The following is a 15,676-nucleotide window of genomic DNA, read 5'->3' on the forward strand; positions in this document are numbered from 1 at the left end:
GGATGGCTTTCCAGTGGTTTGATCTCATATTACTTTTTGAACATTTCTAAGTGAATTTGATACTGCACAATGCAACCTCACCAGTGGGCAGAGCATTCCATGGTACTTACCCTCATTTTCTTTTGCTGAGCAAAGAAACTTCTCTCATAATTCACTTCAGTCAGGCAAACATCATAAAGATCACTATAACCTGAAAAGCTATTGCAGCACTGTTTATTTCCCGCAACATTTGCACCTCCATACGCCCTCATGCAGATGGAAGCTGAAATATCTGTTCTCATTTAAGCTAAACGTCCTTAAACTCGACACTCAGCTGCTAGCGATGTCCTGGCAACTGTTCCCTAGCCAGCAGCCGGGAGCCGCGGAAGCGAGGTGTGGGCAGCATCACAGTGCTCTTGCTGTTCTTGGCTCCTGCGACACTTGCGGAGCTCCTGAGATACTGCTTAGAAACAGAGCAGACATGGAGCTCGTCTAATTTGTGCCACAGGCCTGGGGAGACACAGAATATAGATTCAAGGGACATACAAAACTACTTTAAATTTTCCCACCATCTGCTATTCCTCTGCTGGTTCTTACATTATCCAATGTCATCAGATGGTTAATGCTTTTTTTAAATTGAAAAAGAGGTACAAAAAAATTTACAATACTAAAACATGCAGTCTTCTTCAGTGGTTTATATATCCTAAACAATAACACCTATAATACTTTTCTGTTACTTTTTGTAACATACATTGTTACATTACTTCATTTTTGCCTTTTGTTAAAAGGTAAAATAATTATATTTTTTGCTGTGGTTATAGAAACTGACTGTCATTTTAAAATACAAATTAGTAGCATAAAAATACAGTAATAGAGAAAAGGCAGTAATGGAGAAAAATATTTATGTTAGCACAAATTGTTCTTATGATCCTGTTATGAAACAAGCAATATCGCTATATATATGTTCTTTTCAGTGCTCCTCCATCTGATTCTTTCAGAATCAATTGTTTCGTATTGTCAAAAAAATAAGTTAAAGCACAAGATATGCTTTGAACAGCTTTCAAATTGATTATTTTAATTTTAATTGGGTATGTAAAGACTAACATAAAATATCTACATAAATATTCACTACTAGCCACTAAAAATAATATTACAAATTGGATAGATGACGATGATGATAGATGCACCCAGTTTTGTTTCCACATGTTTGCAAATCTTCTTTCCCTCAAATACTACAAAAATAAATCTGTTCGAATAGTTCAAAACTTTGCATTTGGAATCTTAGTTGATACCTCTCTTAAGCTAACTATTCTTAGATGCCCCGCAAGACAAATTTAGTTGCGTGTACTTAGGGTATGTTACGCATTAATTAATTGTGTTTTTAATTAATTTTAGTATATTTCAGCTATGCTTTGCTGCTTCTTTTTTATTAGCTGGTATGTAGTATACTTGGTTTTAAAGAGAAACAAATAACTTATATAGTGCTACAAATGTGTAAAACTATTTGCAAACATGTTTATTTACCTGAGAACATGAGAAGAGATGGATACAGGGAACAGGTCGAAACATTAGTTCGTCAAAAGATAAGGAACTTAGAATTGGAGATTAGTATGAGAGGCAACGCAAAAGAATGAGAAGTTAAAAACAAACAATTTCATAGAGCAATATCTGCTCGATAGACTGCACTGCTGAGCAGTACATAGAATACAGTTAAAAATGAAGTACACAGAGGAGTGTGTAAAAGAAAAAAGAATGAATGGCAGCAACTGTAACCAGTCTTTCCATAATTCTGATAAAATGATGAGTCATAAGCCTGACACTCCGATCAGTCCTAATTCTGATCCATGATCTATCACACTATCTTTTCTTAACCACTACATTTTTTTTTCCTTAGACATTGAGAGGAAATCATTATTTATTATTGTTCCAGGTACTGCCTGAGTGCATACTGTGTATGTGCTGGCACTGACGGAGGATTATGATCCTTTGTGGGTGGGGAGCGGCAGGGAAATCACGCTGATGCAATACTGGAAAGTTTTACTCACCATGACATAGAATATCAGGACTACAGAGACAATAATAATTTGCATTTTTATAGCATCTCTCATCCCAAACTATTACTGTGTTCCTTCACATGTTAGTTAATTAATAAAGCCACACACAAATCACTAGAAATGGAGATACAAAGTAGCATGCCTATTGTACATACGGGGAAACACATCAGTGAAAAAATACAGAACACCTAAGCGTGATTCAGAGATCTGTTCTCTTATACCTAGATGACACTTCCGGCTGACAGCAGCTCTGTTCAACTGCTTTAAGCAAACAGTGTTTCACAGTATCTAAGTCAAAAGTAAAAGCCTGTTTTTACTGATAGTGTAAAAACTGTTTTGGGGCAAAAAGCTGTAATCATAGTTCACAGCAACTTGAAATTAAGGGTTGGGCTGAAAAAGATCAGGAGCCAATTTTGCACAAACCAAAGGTAAATCACTGAGTGTCAGAGGGTGGAAACAAGTTTTTAGCCTATGCACTCTTGCATCTTCAGATATTTGTAACAGAAGCAGCATGAATAAGTAAATAAATAAATAAATATTTCTCTTATAAACTCTTAAAACTCTTACTTTTAAACAGGATTTCCAAATGCTTTTTCATCCTATGATAGCTAAAAAGGATTGTTTTACTCTAAAAAATGTACTGAAGAATTGATTTTATGCTCATTGGAATTGGTGGTAAAAGGCACATGATTAATCATGTAGCACTGGGGCTATAGTAACTGATGTAAAGAAACATGTAAGCACAGCACTGAGCATCCTAAATTCCTTCCTGGATTCCAGTTAGCAAAGTGATAGTATCTCTCACTGTAGAGGAAATTCAGAGTATCTTCACTGAAGTCGGGGAGATACAGTGACAACAAAAATCATGTTAGAAAATAATATAATCCACAAACAATGGTCTACAATTTTAAATATTCCAGGCAGACATTTTTTGCATGATTAGTTTCCGGAATTTTGAAAAAAGACCTGTGCTAGCATGTGGTATGTGCACTGATCAAATATAGTACACAGTCTGCTCTAGAGGAACCAAAGCCAACAGTAAAAAAAGGAATCACAACTTTTAAATGTCAGCATTTGCTGCATTAGAGAGAAGAGATTAAAGGAAAATGCAAGTAAAATGCTAGTATAAAAAATTCTAAATTAATAATGAGGCATTGTAAAATAAATAAATGCATCACATTCATGTGATATTAGCATAGATGGTTTAGCTGGTATACATACATACACAAAAGAAACAAGCCATTTGTTTTCTTAAGGTACGTTCTGATAAACATCAATTATGTGAAGAATTTTAGTTATAAAAAAAACACATTTTTTTTAATAATGCTCAGGTTTAGCAAACAGTAACTAACTGTCAGTGCTTACTACTGTGGGAACTGTTGTTGAAGACATATATAGTAATCACTGTATATGCCTATAAGCTTTCTGGAATAGGCATATTATGATGTATTTATAAACAAGGAACTGAAACTTTTCTGTGTCACTTCTCTTTTTTATCACTGTAACTCTCTCAGCAGAAATAAGAGAATAAACCTTTTGCTGATTTTAAGTATCTCATAATGTCCTGAGGTGACAGATTGCTGAAGCACAAAGATGTATAAGGAACAGATTCCCCTCACCTTCTACCTATCTTGAAATCCAGCATTTCACAGAAGTGGGCTTTAAAATGCTAAGGGAAAGGATAAAGGTTTAACCATTAGTTAAAAGGTTTAGTCCATTCAGTATTGCTGTTTTTACTGCCTTGCGTTGGCTGATTGTTTTTGAGTGTAGTCACATTAATAAAGACCCAAGGCTACAAACTTGGTCCTGGCAACCTGATTCGTTTTGAAAATTTGATTTATTTTTTATTTTTGTTATTATTATTATTTTTTCCTCCAAGCTTATGGACTTGCTTATGGGCTTAACAGAACTAGACCTGAAATGGACCAAGTCTCCTGAGGTCAGTTTGATGGAGGATAGGCAGAGCGATGAGGAGAAGCCTAGTTCCCTCTTTCATGCCACACAGTTATAACTCACGTATCAGCTAACAACTTCTCTTGGACTGGAGGGCAAGACAATAAATAGATGTAGCTTAAAAAAAAAAAAAAAAAAAAAAAAAAAAAAAAACATTAAATCAAACCCAGAAATTAAAATAAACAATTTCTCATGTAACACAATGAGGGTTCAGAACATAAAGATACATTTACTACAGAAATAACACAACTTTCAAAAGTGACTATATTCCTCCTTGAACTGATTCCTTCTTGGAACTGCTTGTAGAAATTCTGAAGAATGTAAGAATTTCTTTTTAATATTGCATATGTTGAAGACAAGCTATTTAGGGCAAGCTGTATGCAACACTGAATGTGCTGCAACACAGTAGCTTCTGCAAGAGTTCATATTATCAGTACTCTAAAATATATCTACCTATACCTTGACAACACTGTGTTGTTAGAAATCAAGATGTGTTTTACACCTAATTTTTTGAAAGATTTGGGGGAGGGCGCTCTAAGATAGGCAACATCACAGACCAAAAGAATAAACCAAATGCTTCTGTCACCAGGACAATAAGGTCTCTGAGGGACGCCACGGATTCAAGACAGACCACTGCTGGGGAAGGAAAATATGACATCAGCAGACAGGCAACCATAGTCAGTGACAAGTTTCCTTCAGTTCTGAAAAAAGTACTCACAAAAAGAGGTTTGTTGGGATTTTTTTTTTAACTGAACTTTTGGTCCAGAAGAGTAGAAGAGAGAGAAGACTACAGGAACTGAAGAAAACAAAATGGTTTATTGTCTTAAAGATCCAATTTTTTCCTTTCTCTATTTTTGGTTATGACCTCATTCTCTTATCAATCATTGTATCAATTGTTGTATACAATCATTTCTGCAAACATAGTGGATATAAAAAGGCATCAGAAAGAAAGTACTCTAAGTTTAGATAACCCTAAAATCTGTCTCATTTAAAATATTGTGGTCATATTTTGTTACGCTATTATTGTTTCATAGTTGTTTTAACAGAGAACCTTGGAGACCTAATCATAAGCATAAGGATTGTCCCGTGCCACACACCAGAGCAAAGGGATGTCCCTTCGCAGAAGAGGCCTATCCAAAAGAGAGGAAGACAGAAATAGTTAAATAGGGCAATCCTATTAGATAACATTGGCCTATATGGTAGGCACATCAGAAGTGTAATTTGCCATTCTTTTGGAAATGTGATAACTAAAGAGCCTTGAAGGAGAACAGAGGCACCTTTGTATATGCCTGTGAGGAGCTGCTCCTAAATACAATGGATGTAAGTAGAGAAGATTAAGAGCACATTTTGAGAATATAGCAAGTCAGTAATGTTGGCCACCAAGATTTTTTGAGTGGGTATAGGAATAAATATTTAAATATATGAGAAGACATTTTAGGTAGAATGGAATAAAACATGAACTTGAAATATAAGGGTGTGCTCATCTGATGCAGCTGAGAAAGCAGAGTCAAAGGACAGGAGATGATTGGATTAATGTGATAGAAAATGATCTCTGCAACTATCAGCCACAAATGGCTGTTGTCCGTTCCCAACTTCTACATATTAAAATGTTCTGTCTAAATTGGAAAGGAAAGATTTTACCACCACGAGAAAGCTGAAATCAAAGGAGGAAGTGTGGGTTAGCTTTGAGGTTTAGTTTCACTGTCTAAATAATTAAGTAATTTCCAAAGCTTGATCTGACAAAATCCAGTAAAGCTCTTCAACTGGTGTTCAGTTGCATTAACGACTGCTTTCTTTACTGGAATCCTAAAGCTTCTTCTGTCAGTCACACTACTTAATTAAATAATTAGATCCAAATCAATATTAATATTTATTTATTGATTTGATATGATTTAATATCACCTGTTCTAAGTGCAAAAAAGTAATTTACTGTTAATATTTTTTATTTGTGCCAATGTTTAAATTAAGATATTAAAATTGATACTGTATCATTCCTCTTTCAATGAGGAACATAAGCTCTGACAGATATCTACTGATAAGTATAAAAGTTTAATCAGCTTTTTGATTTAATCTTTTTACCAGGCTGAATTCCAGTTTACTCATGGAAAATTGTTAAACATCCTGTGGCAGCTAAATCACATTTGTGCTTAGTTGTTGAGAAGGTTATCTCAGCATGCATGACAGAGAAGGGAAAGGAGACGATTAGGAATGTGAATTATCCTGGAATTCCTGCACAGGGCCAGGGAGGCCGCCTGCAGGGCCTGCGATACTAACAGGGTTATTACAAACCTCAGATAAGGAAAGAGAAGATAAACTACTGTCTTCACAGACTAGCAGAGCTGAGCTGGCACAGGAAGGAGAATGGGAGTACTGTGCACTATACAGCAGCAATACCACTGCCATTACATTACTTAGCTGTTTGCAAAAGCACCATGCCTGTCGGCGACCAGCAGTGTGAGAGAGGTGAAGGAACCGTGGCACTGGAAGCTGCTGCATCATCTCTATGAACAATATTCACGGCTTCATACTCTTGCCCTTTTTTGCACTACTTGCTGAAATAATAGAGTATATTTTTTGAATGGATTCGTGATCAGAGTGGGGGTTATTATTCCAAGTTCTCCAAAACAAAAACAGTGCAGCCCACAAGTCATTTGAAAGTTCTCCCCATTTGCGATAGTACAGGCAGGTGCTAGAGGACGAAGCAGACAAAGGATATGAAATCCTAGATAAATCCTTCCTAGCCTGAAAACGGATCATTCATCTCTGACTAAAGAACTGACAGAAGTCTGTGACTAAGGAGGGATTTGAGATACACTGAATCTGGTAGGATATCCTGTGGAAGATGGACAAGTTCCTGATTAGGTAGGCTTTAAGATATATTTTATTTGCGATGCTTCTTATGTGAATAAGGAATATTTTGTGTTATAAAAATTGGCAGGATAATCTTATCCATGAGAGTACATAACTCCACATGCTGAAATTCAGTCATGTGTGCTTAGATCTGTGAATCTAAGTGAACTGCAGCAGCCTCAAGTTCAAGAACCAGCCCTGAAGGAAGTGGATGGTGGGCTTCCACACTGAGAAGAGATCTAAAGCCCTGAGATCTGAATGGGTTCCTTCAGAACTGTTCAGAGCTTGATTTTTCTGTTTCATTATACAGTTATTTGAATACAGTTAATTGAATGGAAATGGCAAAGAAGAGTACTGGGAGAAAGCTGAGGCCATTTTATTCCTGCGTTTCACCATCTTCATAAATGGTACTGGTCATCTGTTCACCTCTTGGGTCTGTTCCCTCTATCTGCAGGGTGAGCGCCGTGATGCTGATTTATTTTGAAGAACTTCCTATGAAATGTTTGCAAACTGTTTTGGAAGTTTAAAGCATAACTTGCTCTTAAACAATGGGTTGTAAACACAGAATAACTGAGATAGCGGCTTGAAAAAAGTACAGAAAATACTTCCTTGTGGAAACAGCAAGCATGTAGAATTGATCATCTAACTGCGTAAGGAATAGAACAAACAAACAAAAGCCTTTGAAAGTTGTTATAAATATTGACGGCCCATGCGTGTTTTACTGAGATGGTTCAGAGGGCACACCTGGGCCAAGCCCTCAAGCTTCTCCGCCCCAGCTGAGAGGTGCTAATTCCACAGGAAACAGGTTTTATAAAGAGTCACAGCAGCCCTCCAGAGCCTCGCCGCACGTTTGCGACGGCCGCGGGAGAGAAACGTGGCCAGGGAGAGACGCCAACCCGCGCGAGGCAGAGAGGAGCGAGCTGCGCGGAGCCGCCTCAGGCCTTCGCCTCAGGAAGGCAGCGGGCGCGCGCGCCTTCTAACGGCCGCGCTTCCCCCGCGCCGCCTCGCGCCCCTACCCGCCGGGTGGGCGGAGCTCGCCGGCGCGGGCATGCGCAGCGGGCAGAGCGCGGCGGCGTCACAGCGGCGGCGCTCTGAGGCGGCGGCTCCTCCTCCCCCCCTGCCCGCCGGCGACACCCACCGGCGGGCGCGCGGGAGGGGGCGGCAGGCAGCCGGGGCGGCGCGGCGGGGCCGCGGCGGGCGGGCGCGGGTATATGGCGGCGGCTCTGTCCGCCCTGGCTGCCAGGGTCTCCCAGTCGGCCGCTGCCAGGTCCTACGGGGTCTTCTGCAAGGGGCTGACCAGGACCCTCCTCATCTTCTTCGACCTGGCCTGGAAGCTCCGCATCAACTTCCCCTACCTCTACATCGTCGCCTCCATGATGCTCAACGTGCGGCTGCAGGTGGGTGGCGGCGGGGCCTGGCCGAGCCGAGCCGGGTGGGCGGCGGCGCCCCGGGGGTGCGGCGGCTGCGGGGGGCGGGAGGCAGCGCCGCGCCGGCGCTGCCCGGCCACGGCGAGCTGCGGTGACGCGCGGCGAGGCTCGGCCCGCCCCCGCCGCCGTGTGCCCGGAGGGGATCTCCCTCGGCGGCTCGGGCCGGGGTGTCCCTGTGCCTGGCGTTGCGAGGGCGCGGTTAGACTGCTCACTCCGTTGGTGGCTTATATACCGCTTCAGGTGAAACTTAATTCTTTTTAGTCATCTTACTGTATATATATTTTTATCTTCAAGTTCGCTTGACATATGTTTTGACATTATGTTCTTGAGACTTTCTTTGGAGCTAACAAAATCATTTCCTGCTTGAGTTTTTTTGTTTAAGTCGAGAACGATTATAGCTGGGAAAATGTCGAGGTAGTTTCAAATAATAATGCTACTGCATAAAAATGATAGTACAAATCTAACTTACATCTCTTCCAGCTTGTCCCCACTTCCACAAAACGGGGAACTCCCTAAACTAACTCACCAAAGCACACTGAGAGCGCTCATGCTCTGCAGGGTTGGCATTCTGCTGGTTTCGTGGTGAAATGAAAGCTTGGCTTTTAACTTGCAACAGAAGCAGGCTACAGGTCATCACCTCATCTGCTCTTACGAAAGAGTGTTCACTTTTCTCTGGCTCAGGAATATCTCTTTAATGAAAGTTTTGACGTCTTGCTAGTGGCTGAGTGTTAAAGGACAAACCTCGTTGCAGGTTGTGGTTTATAAAAGATAAGATGAAATAGGAAGAAGTTAGAATGTGTCTCCTTTGAGTTTTTGGGACGCATTTATCCTACAGCTCTGAAGTTTAAAATTGACTTATGCTTCCAAGAATTATCCACACAGCGTAGTAACCTTGGTGGCTAAAGAAGCCTTCCTTTTGCTTGTTATCTGAGGTGGTATGTATTAGTTCTCTTGCAACAATATCAGATTGTCATTTGACTATGATATAAATGCTAACCCTCTGATTATGCTGGTGCAGCCAGTCTGACCAGTTAAGTTTGGGAAGCTCTGAACAATATATACTTGGTTTCTGGTGTTCTGTCTTTGACTGATTTCAGCAGGTATTTTTGTTTACAGGAAAATGACTTTAACACTTTCATGTTAAACCTCTGTTTACTAAAAGTCTGCATTTTTATTGGTTAAGGAAAATTGTACTGTTATGCAGTGTATCTTTCTAGCTGCTGATTTGCTGACTCACTTTGCTCATTATCAAAACAGACCTCCTAACAGACTAAACTGTAACTACAGAAGAAAGCTTGAGTATACGCTTTTTTCCCCTGCTGCACCTCCTCTTCCTTTGGATGTGTTCAAGCAGCCTGAAGGAAGACCTGTCTGTTTGCACTACTGTTGCTTTCTAGAGTTGGGTTACTCTTTGTTAAATAAATAATTTTTCTGTATACTGGTCACAAAAAGAACTGGGATCTAGAAGAAAAGCTCTCATTGAGATGAGTTTTAAAATCTGGAGTGGGAGATTTAATGTTAACTTTGTGTTCTTTCTTTTTAGGTCCATATTGAGATCCACTGATTTGTGGCTTGGTATGCCACTTGTGCTCTATGTTGGAACTAAAGTCAGTCACGTTCTTCAACTCAGCCTGTCATGAAACAGCGAAGCTATGCTTGTCTCTTGTAGGAATATGGTGAAAGAAGACTTAAACCAGAAACAAGTATATGAAAGTGGCCCAGGTTATTGCAAGGCAGCAACTCACCTTACACACAGGCATTCTTTGTTGAACAACTCTCAAAATCACAGTAGCAGTTTACGAAAAGAATTACTTTATTTTAAGGTCAGGAATTGTTCAGTCTTTAATACTATACCTTTGCATTATATCAGCAAGAAAATGCTCCCAAGTTTGAGTGAATCAGCAGTGAGAAACTCAAGTACAGCTGCTTCTTCAAAGGATTCACTTTGTCTGGATTTTTCTTCTGAGAAAGACAGACTTGATAAGGTTTCTCTCTGCATTAACAGTACTTCAGTAAAGAGCTGGATGGAGAAAGTTTGTTTTGCTAGAGACTTGAGTAGCTGGTGCTGTCCAGGAGACAACATTGTATGTTTTGCACGTTTCTGGCTGTCAAAGTTGCAGTATAATCCAAACCTGTGGTCTCTGGAATTGGAAAGGAGTGGCAGCATACAGAATAAATTGCAGCTTCCATTTCCTGAAGAATTAGAATTTGGTGGACTTTCTGGTCTTTATTCTATTCTAGTTGCCTCACTGAGTGAATATACTGTGGGACTCTTAAACAACCAGAAACCATGTTTTTTTCTTTGTTACTTAAGCCTTGTATCTTCAGAGCAAACAATTGGATACAAGAAAATGCTTTCAAACATAAAATGTGTGACAAATAATTTTCTCATCATACAGCTAGTAACTTTTGTGCTAACTTTTGCACTAGCAAGTCTCTGGTATGCAGTAGCAAAGGTAAAAAAGTACTGAAATTTTAATTACTATTTTTATCATTAATAGAATTAAACTGATTTAATTAGAGACAAGGTTACAGTTAAGGTTTTAGTGAGAAGTAGACAGCTAAAGTAAAATAATGTGTGTAACTGCTAGTAAAACTGGCTATTGAATAGCAGGGATTATTTTTAATATGGAATATCTGCCTCTGAGTGAAAAGAATCTTAAAACTGTGTGGGACTTCTACAGGTCTCCTATTAACACTAGACTAGAACTCTATTTGACTCTTTAGTATGGATCCTTTGTTTCTGTATTTGCTGAGTGCTGTGGCTACTGTTTACAATCATTTCTAATGAAACTTTCTTGTAGAATGGAATTCCTACTCTGTGAATCCAACAGCAACAACTAGTCATTAAAACACCTAGAACTGGAAAGCTATTGAGAAAAAGGTTGGGGGAGGCCTTCAGCATAGCATAATTTTCAGCAGTGTATTTTTCAAATATGGTACTGCTGTAATTTAAACAATATCTCATGAATTTCATTGGGCTGCAGTTAAATGGGCACACTATAAATAATTTTGTAAAGGAACATTTCATTTCCTTGAAAAAGATTATCACTTTGGCAGAGTGGAGCAAGCCTGTTGAAATCAATAGAGCTACTTGTGAATAAGAATTTTCAGGAATGTGTTCCATTGGGCAGTTAGATGGGGAAACTTAATGTGCAATAGGTCAAACTTAGTGACTTAGTGTGCTGTGGACTTGCCTGAAGAGGGAAATATTGATATGGTGAGTTGGATGCATGTCAGCTTGCTCTTCACTGAATTCAAAGTGAGGACTAGATGCAGAGTAAACTTAAGCTAGTGATCTATACACTAAGCATCCCTTTTGCTTCTAGCTTACTTCACTTAGGAAACAAAATAAGCAATGTTGCATTCAGTCTGAGTTGCATTCACCTTGAAAGTCAGTAGAGTTTCTAGTGTAGCATTTCTTTGCTTGTTAGCTCACTGCACAAAAGCCTTATGTAAGAAGCCTGACATTATGAAGATGAACTGCTAGTTATCAATGTTATGGGAAGAAATATTAGCTTTTTTAAAGCATAGGTGAGTGCTGAAAGTAAGATATGCCAGTTCTTGTGTTAAATGATATTTTGTGTTTTTTATTATCCCCATTGATTGGCTATTTCTTCTGGATGCTAGAAGAGATTAAAAGCCATTTGTTTTAATTTAGACTAACTTTTTCATGGGTGTATGGCTCTTAACTTCTAAGCTTTTGACCACATGATTACTAGTCAAAAATTGCCAGAAACGTCAATGTTATAATGGATTATATAAGTAATAATTTTGACAGCAAGTTTTCTTGCAGTCAAACTGTTCATGCTGTTCCTTCCCCTTTCCACTGCTGCAGTTTATCCCCTTGCAGTCATATTGGCACAAGTGCTTGTGGATCAAGATTGCTGAAATAATGTGGATTTAAAACCCCAAAATGCCAGAAACAGACATTTCCCACAAAGGTTATGGTGTTAAATTGTCCCTGTATACAGCTTGACCCTAAAAACAGCTGGCAGAGCTGAAGTCACAGGAATGAAGGTGGGGAGGAACTGAAACCTATTTAAGCTGGCTTGACTGCTAAAGAAATTGTGCAACTGCATCTTATCTCTCTAATTAACTATATAGGTAAAGGAAAAAATCTCTTCCTGTATAGTGTTCTTTTTTTCTAACCTTTGTACCTAAACACAACCCTGCTGCCACAACTGATTGCTTGGATTTCCTCTATAAGGAATCTGTTGGTGCAGCAGTTAATACTAAAGAGCTGCTCTGTTGGGCTGAACAGCTTGGCCTAGAGTGTTCTCTTCCCTGATGTATGTCATTTGGGAATTGTGCGCTTATGGAACCATGGTTATATACAAAAAAGGTGGTAAGTAATACTGTTAGATGAATGAGCAAGAAGAGTAGCTAAGGCATAAAAGCATTAATCCTGTTTTTATGCACTTACTGATGGTGATTTTTAAAAAAAAAAGGGGGGGGGAGGGGAAGAGAAAAAACAAGAGAAACAACTTAGAGTTTAAATGTATATACAGTGGCATGTCAGGAATTTTTTTTAATGGATAATAAGCCTATTCAGGAGAGGATCTTGGAATGTTGGATTGTATTATGTGTCACAGTCAGGATAACAAAGTCATGTTGTAAGCAAAACTTGCATTGAGTTAGTGGCCTTTAATCACTATTACAGGATCACTTTAAATGACTACAATACAGATAAGCAATGTGATGATGGTTATTTGTATACTATATGTACAATGAACATGAGTTTTAAAGAATGTTTCAAGTGAATGGATTTAGTCCATTTTAACATAGTTTATGTACTTTGCCTTGGATTTTATTGCTTAAAACCTAAAAGGTATCTTTAACTTGAACATTCCATGTGAAATTAAAATAAAGGCTAGTTTAGTATGCTAAAATCTCACATAATATGTTGCACTTTAAGCTTGGGAAGGTCATAAATTGAAAGTGGTAGTCTTGCACTAATAAAACTATTAAACTGGCAGAAACAACACTGGCAGCGACAACACTCAAATGACTTTTTTTCCTCTTTAAGGGGAGAATAATGAACCATAATGATGGCAATTCTTTGAAACTATATATAAATCAAACAATATATTTAGGCTATTATTCCCTTCACGCACATGGCTTGATGTTAAGTCATCTCAAAGGATGGAAAATGTCTCAGCTAAGAATCAGTTTGTAGGGAGTTTTGTGGCCTCTGAAGGCAGATACAAAAACTGCTTTTCTAAGTAAATGTGCTGTTAGGGTTGAGACTGACTTGGAGAACTTATTGTGTAGAGCAATAACATTTTTAATAGGGATAAGGGACTTCTAAAATTAACCAGGATTTGCCTCCTTCTAGTCCTTATCTAATCATGATGTGTTTTTAGTATTGAAAAGAGGGGTTTCTAAGCAAAATCTAAAAGTTCCCCATATCAACTCTAATGCTTTTTAAAATGTTATTTGTCAGTGTCCAGATCCCTCCCGAGTTTCATTCCTGCCATTAGAAAACACGTAAATTCAGTAAGAAAATATTCACTGTTTACAGAGAATTGCCTAGCAGTTTCCCATAAACATACATGGGAGGGGAATGTTACTATATGGTGCACTGCTTCACAAAAGAAGATAGTTTTCAAAGTGAGTACACAGAGTCTGCATGTGGGTAAAACCCATATTATCATAGTATGATGTTGGAATGCTTATGCAAACTTTTACTTTCTGGCATTACAATGCAAAATGCAGTAGAGATGGTGATGTGCTTCTCAATGTGGTACTAGTGCAGTCTTAATCATCTATATACATCATTATGCATCATGAAGCAGTGAAGCTGCTGTCTGTAGACTTTTTTAGCTTCTTGCTGCTTTTTCAGAGCTGTGTTTTTTTTTTTTTTTGGTGGGTGGGGAGAGGGGAACTGTAAAGATGGCACTTTCTTAAACATTTCCAAAGCTTGCTTTCCCCCCCCCCCCCCGCCTTGTTGTAGGTACACACCTTTTAATTTTTGGAAGGAGTGAGCCTGTAACCACTTTGCATACCAACTGATATAACAACTTATTGTCAAGTGTATGTTTTCTTGTTTTGTTTGTTTTTTTTCTTTTCCAAATTACGGCTTGGGTCCTACCTGTTTTATTTCCCTTCTTTCCTCTCTACCACTTCTGAGCATGTGTGCATGATAGTGTTCTGTTCCATTTCAGCCACACTCCCCAGTAATTATGTACAGCACATCAACAGAAAACAAAGAGATGTAAGCATCCTTACTTTGTCATTTGGATGTCTGACAAGTGGTATATCTGACAGAGTGGTAGGTAGCTAACGTGACATGTTCTGCTTTTCTTCACAGCAGCTGCTTTGATTAAGATCTAATATTTAGGAATCCAAACTTATGCATGTTTTCTGTGCTGCAGTCAATAATTGGGGGGGGACCATTTTAAGGATTTTTTAAGTCAAAAATTAATGATGATTCCCCCTTTTGAAATTTGAGACTACAAAGTATCTAATTATCAATAAAGAACAACTTTGATAGAACTTTCAAATAATCAGTTTGTTGAAAATAAAAATACTAATGGATCTGCTCAGATTACTAAATATATAAAGACACATACCACTCTGACATTTGATGTGAAAATAACATGGAAGTGTGAGCTAGCATCATGCTATCCGTCTGTACCATCAAGTACACTATTGGTGTGTACTTTTAAATTAATCCTGTATTGCAACCTGAAATCTCAGTGATCTCAGTCTTTCTGGAATTTGTGATACTAGATTCAAACCAGTACAGATTGTTTTGTCATTAACAATGAAACAACCCACTTGAAATATAATCACTTTTAGAAAATGGCCCAAAGGACTTCCAGAAAGAAATCTGCCTTAAAAGGATTCAATTTATTTTTTTTGGTCTTGATATATTTATATTTTATTTTGAAAAATCTTTCTCCCTCCTTTGGGAGATCAATACAGATATAAACTGACTGCAAAAATGGTAAATCTAAAAGTAGGACTGTTCTTTAATCTTCTGGTTATAGTTATTTTTATCTAATATCAAATATAGAAATACCTGGATGTAATTCCTACTTTCATTCTAAAAAGTAAGTAAATCTAAATCTTAGTGCCCAATTCATAAATTGAAGTTGATAAGCATTCTGTGAACATTCTCAAAAATGGGTTTTACACTCTATTGATGACTAATGCTAACATTTAAATGGTGACATATATAATACTTCCTGTGAACTGTGATTTTGTCCGTGCAAAACAATTTTAGTCTGTAGCCTTAATCTTGGGCCTAAATGTGTGGTTTGTTATTTTGTTGTTTGCTTTTTTTAATTGTAATGTGGGAGATTGAGAAGTCTGGCACAAACCATCTCTGTTGCACAGAAAGATGTTTACAACTTTGTATGTATTTTAGAACTTTTATTATAACACTTTTTAACTTGAGAGAGGAAT

General features: G+C 38.3%; 1 protein-coding gene and 1 long non-coding RNA gene across 2 annotated transcripts; one reads left to right on the forward strand and one right to left on the reverse strand.

Moving 5' to 3' along the window:
• Window positions 1–191: 191 nt before the first annotated feature.
• LOC134147406 (uncharacterized) lies at window positions 192–8,290 on the reverse strand. The gene is made up of 3 exons (XR_009960004.1): window positions 8,192–8,290; window positions 4,050–4,103; window positions 192–489 (listed from the first exon to the last, which is right to left on the reverse strand). It is a non-coding gene; the product is annotated as an uncharacterized LOC134147406 (long non-coding RNA).
• Window positions 8,001–11,929, forward strand: LOC134147405 (small integral membrane protein 10-like protein 2A). Its single transcript, XM_062588525.1, has 2 exons — window positions 8,001–8,233; window positions 9,807–11,929. The coding sequence occupies exons 1-2, from the start codon at window positions 8,048–8,050 to the stop codon at window positions 9,825–9,827; spliced, it is 207 nt and encodes a 68-aa protein (XP_062444509.1). The 5' UTR covers window positions 8,001–8,047; the 3' UTR covers window positions 9,828–11,929.
• The last annotated feature ends 3,747 nt before the right edge of the window (window positions 11,930–15,676 follow it).

This window comes from Rhea pennata, chromosome 15 (assembly GCF_028389875.1).
Source record: "Rhea pennata isolate bPtePen1 chromosome 15, bPtePen1.pri, whole genome shotgun sequence".
Lineage (NCBI taxonomy): Eukaryota > Metazoa > Chordata > Aves > Rheiformes > Rheidae > Rhea > Rhea pennata.

Bases quoted from the DNA above. Each gene is read 5' to 3' on its own strand.
- LOC134147405 (XM_062588525.1), top strand. From the start codon at position 8,048: ATGGCGGCGGCTCTGTCCGCCCTGGCTGCCAGGGTCTCCCAGTCGGCC. The intron at 8,234-9,806 runs GTGGGTGGCGGC...CTTTCTTTTTAG, and splicing joins TGCTCAACGTGCGGCTGCAG to GTCCATATTGAGATCCACTG.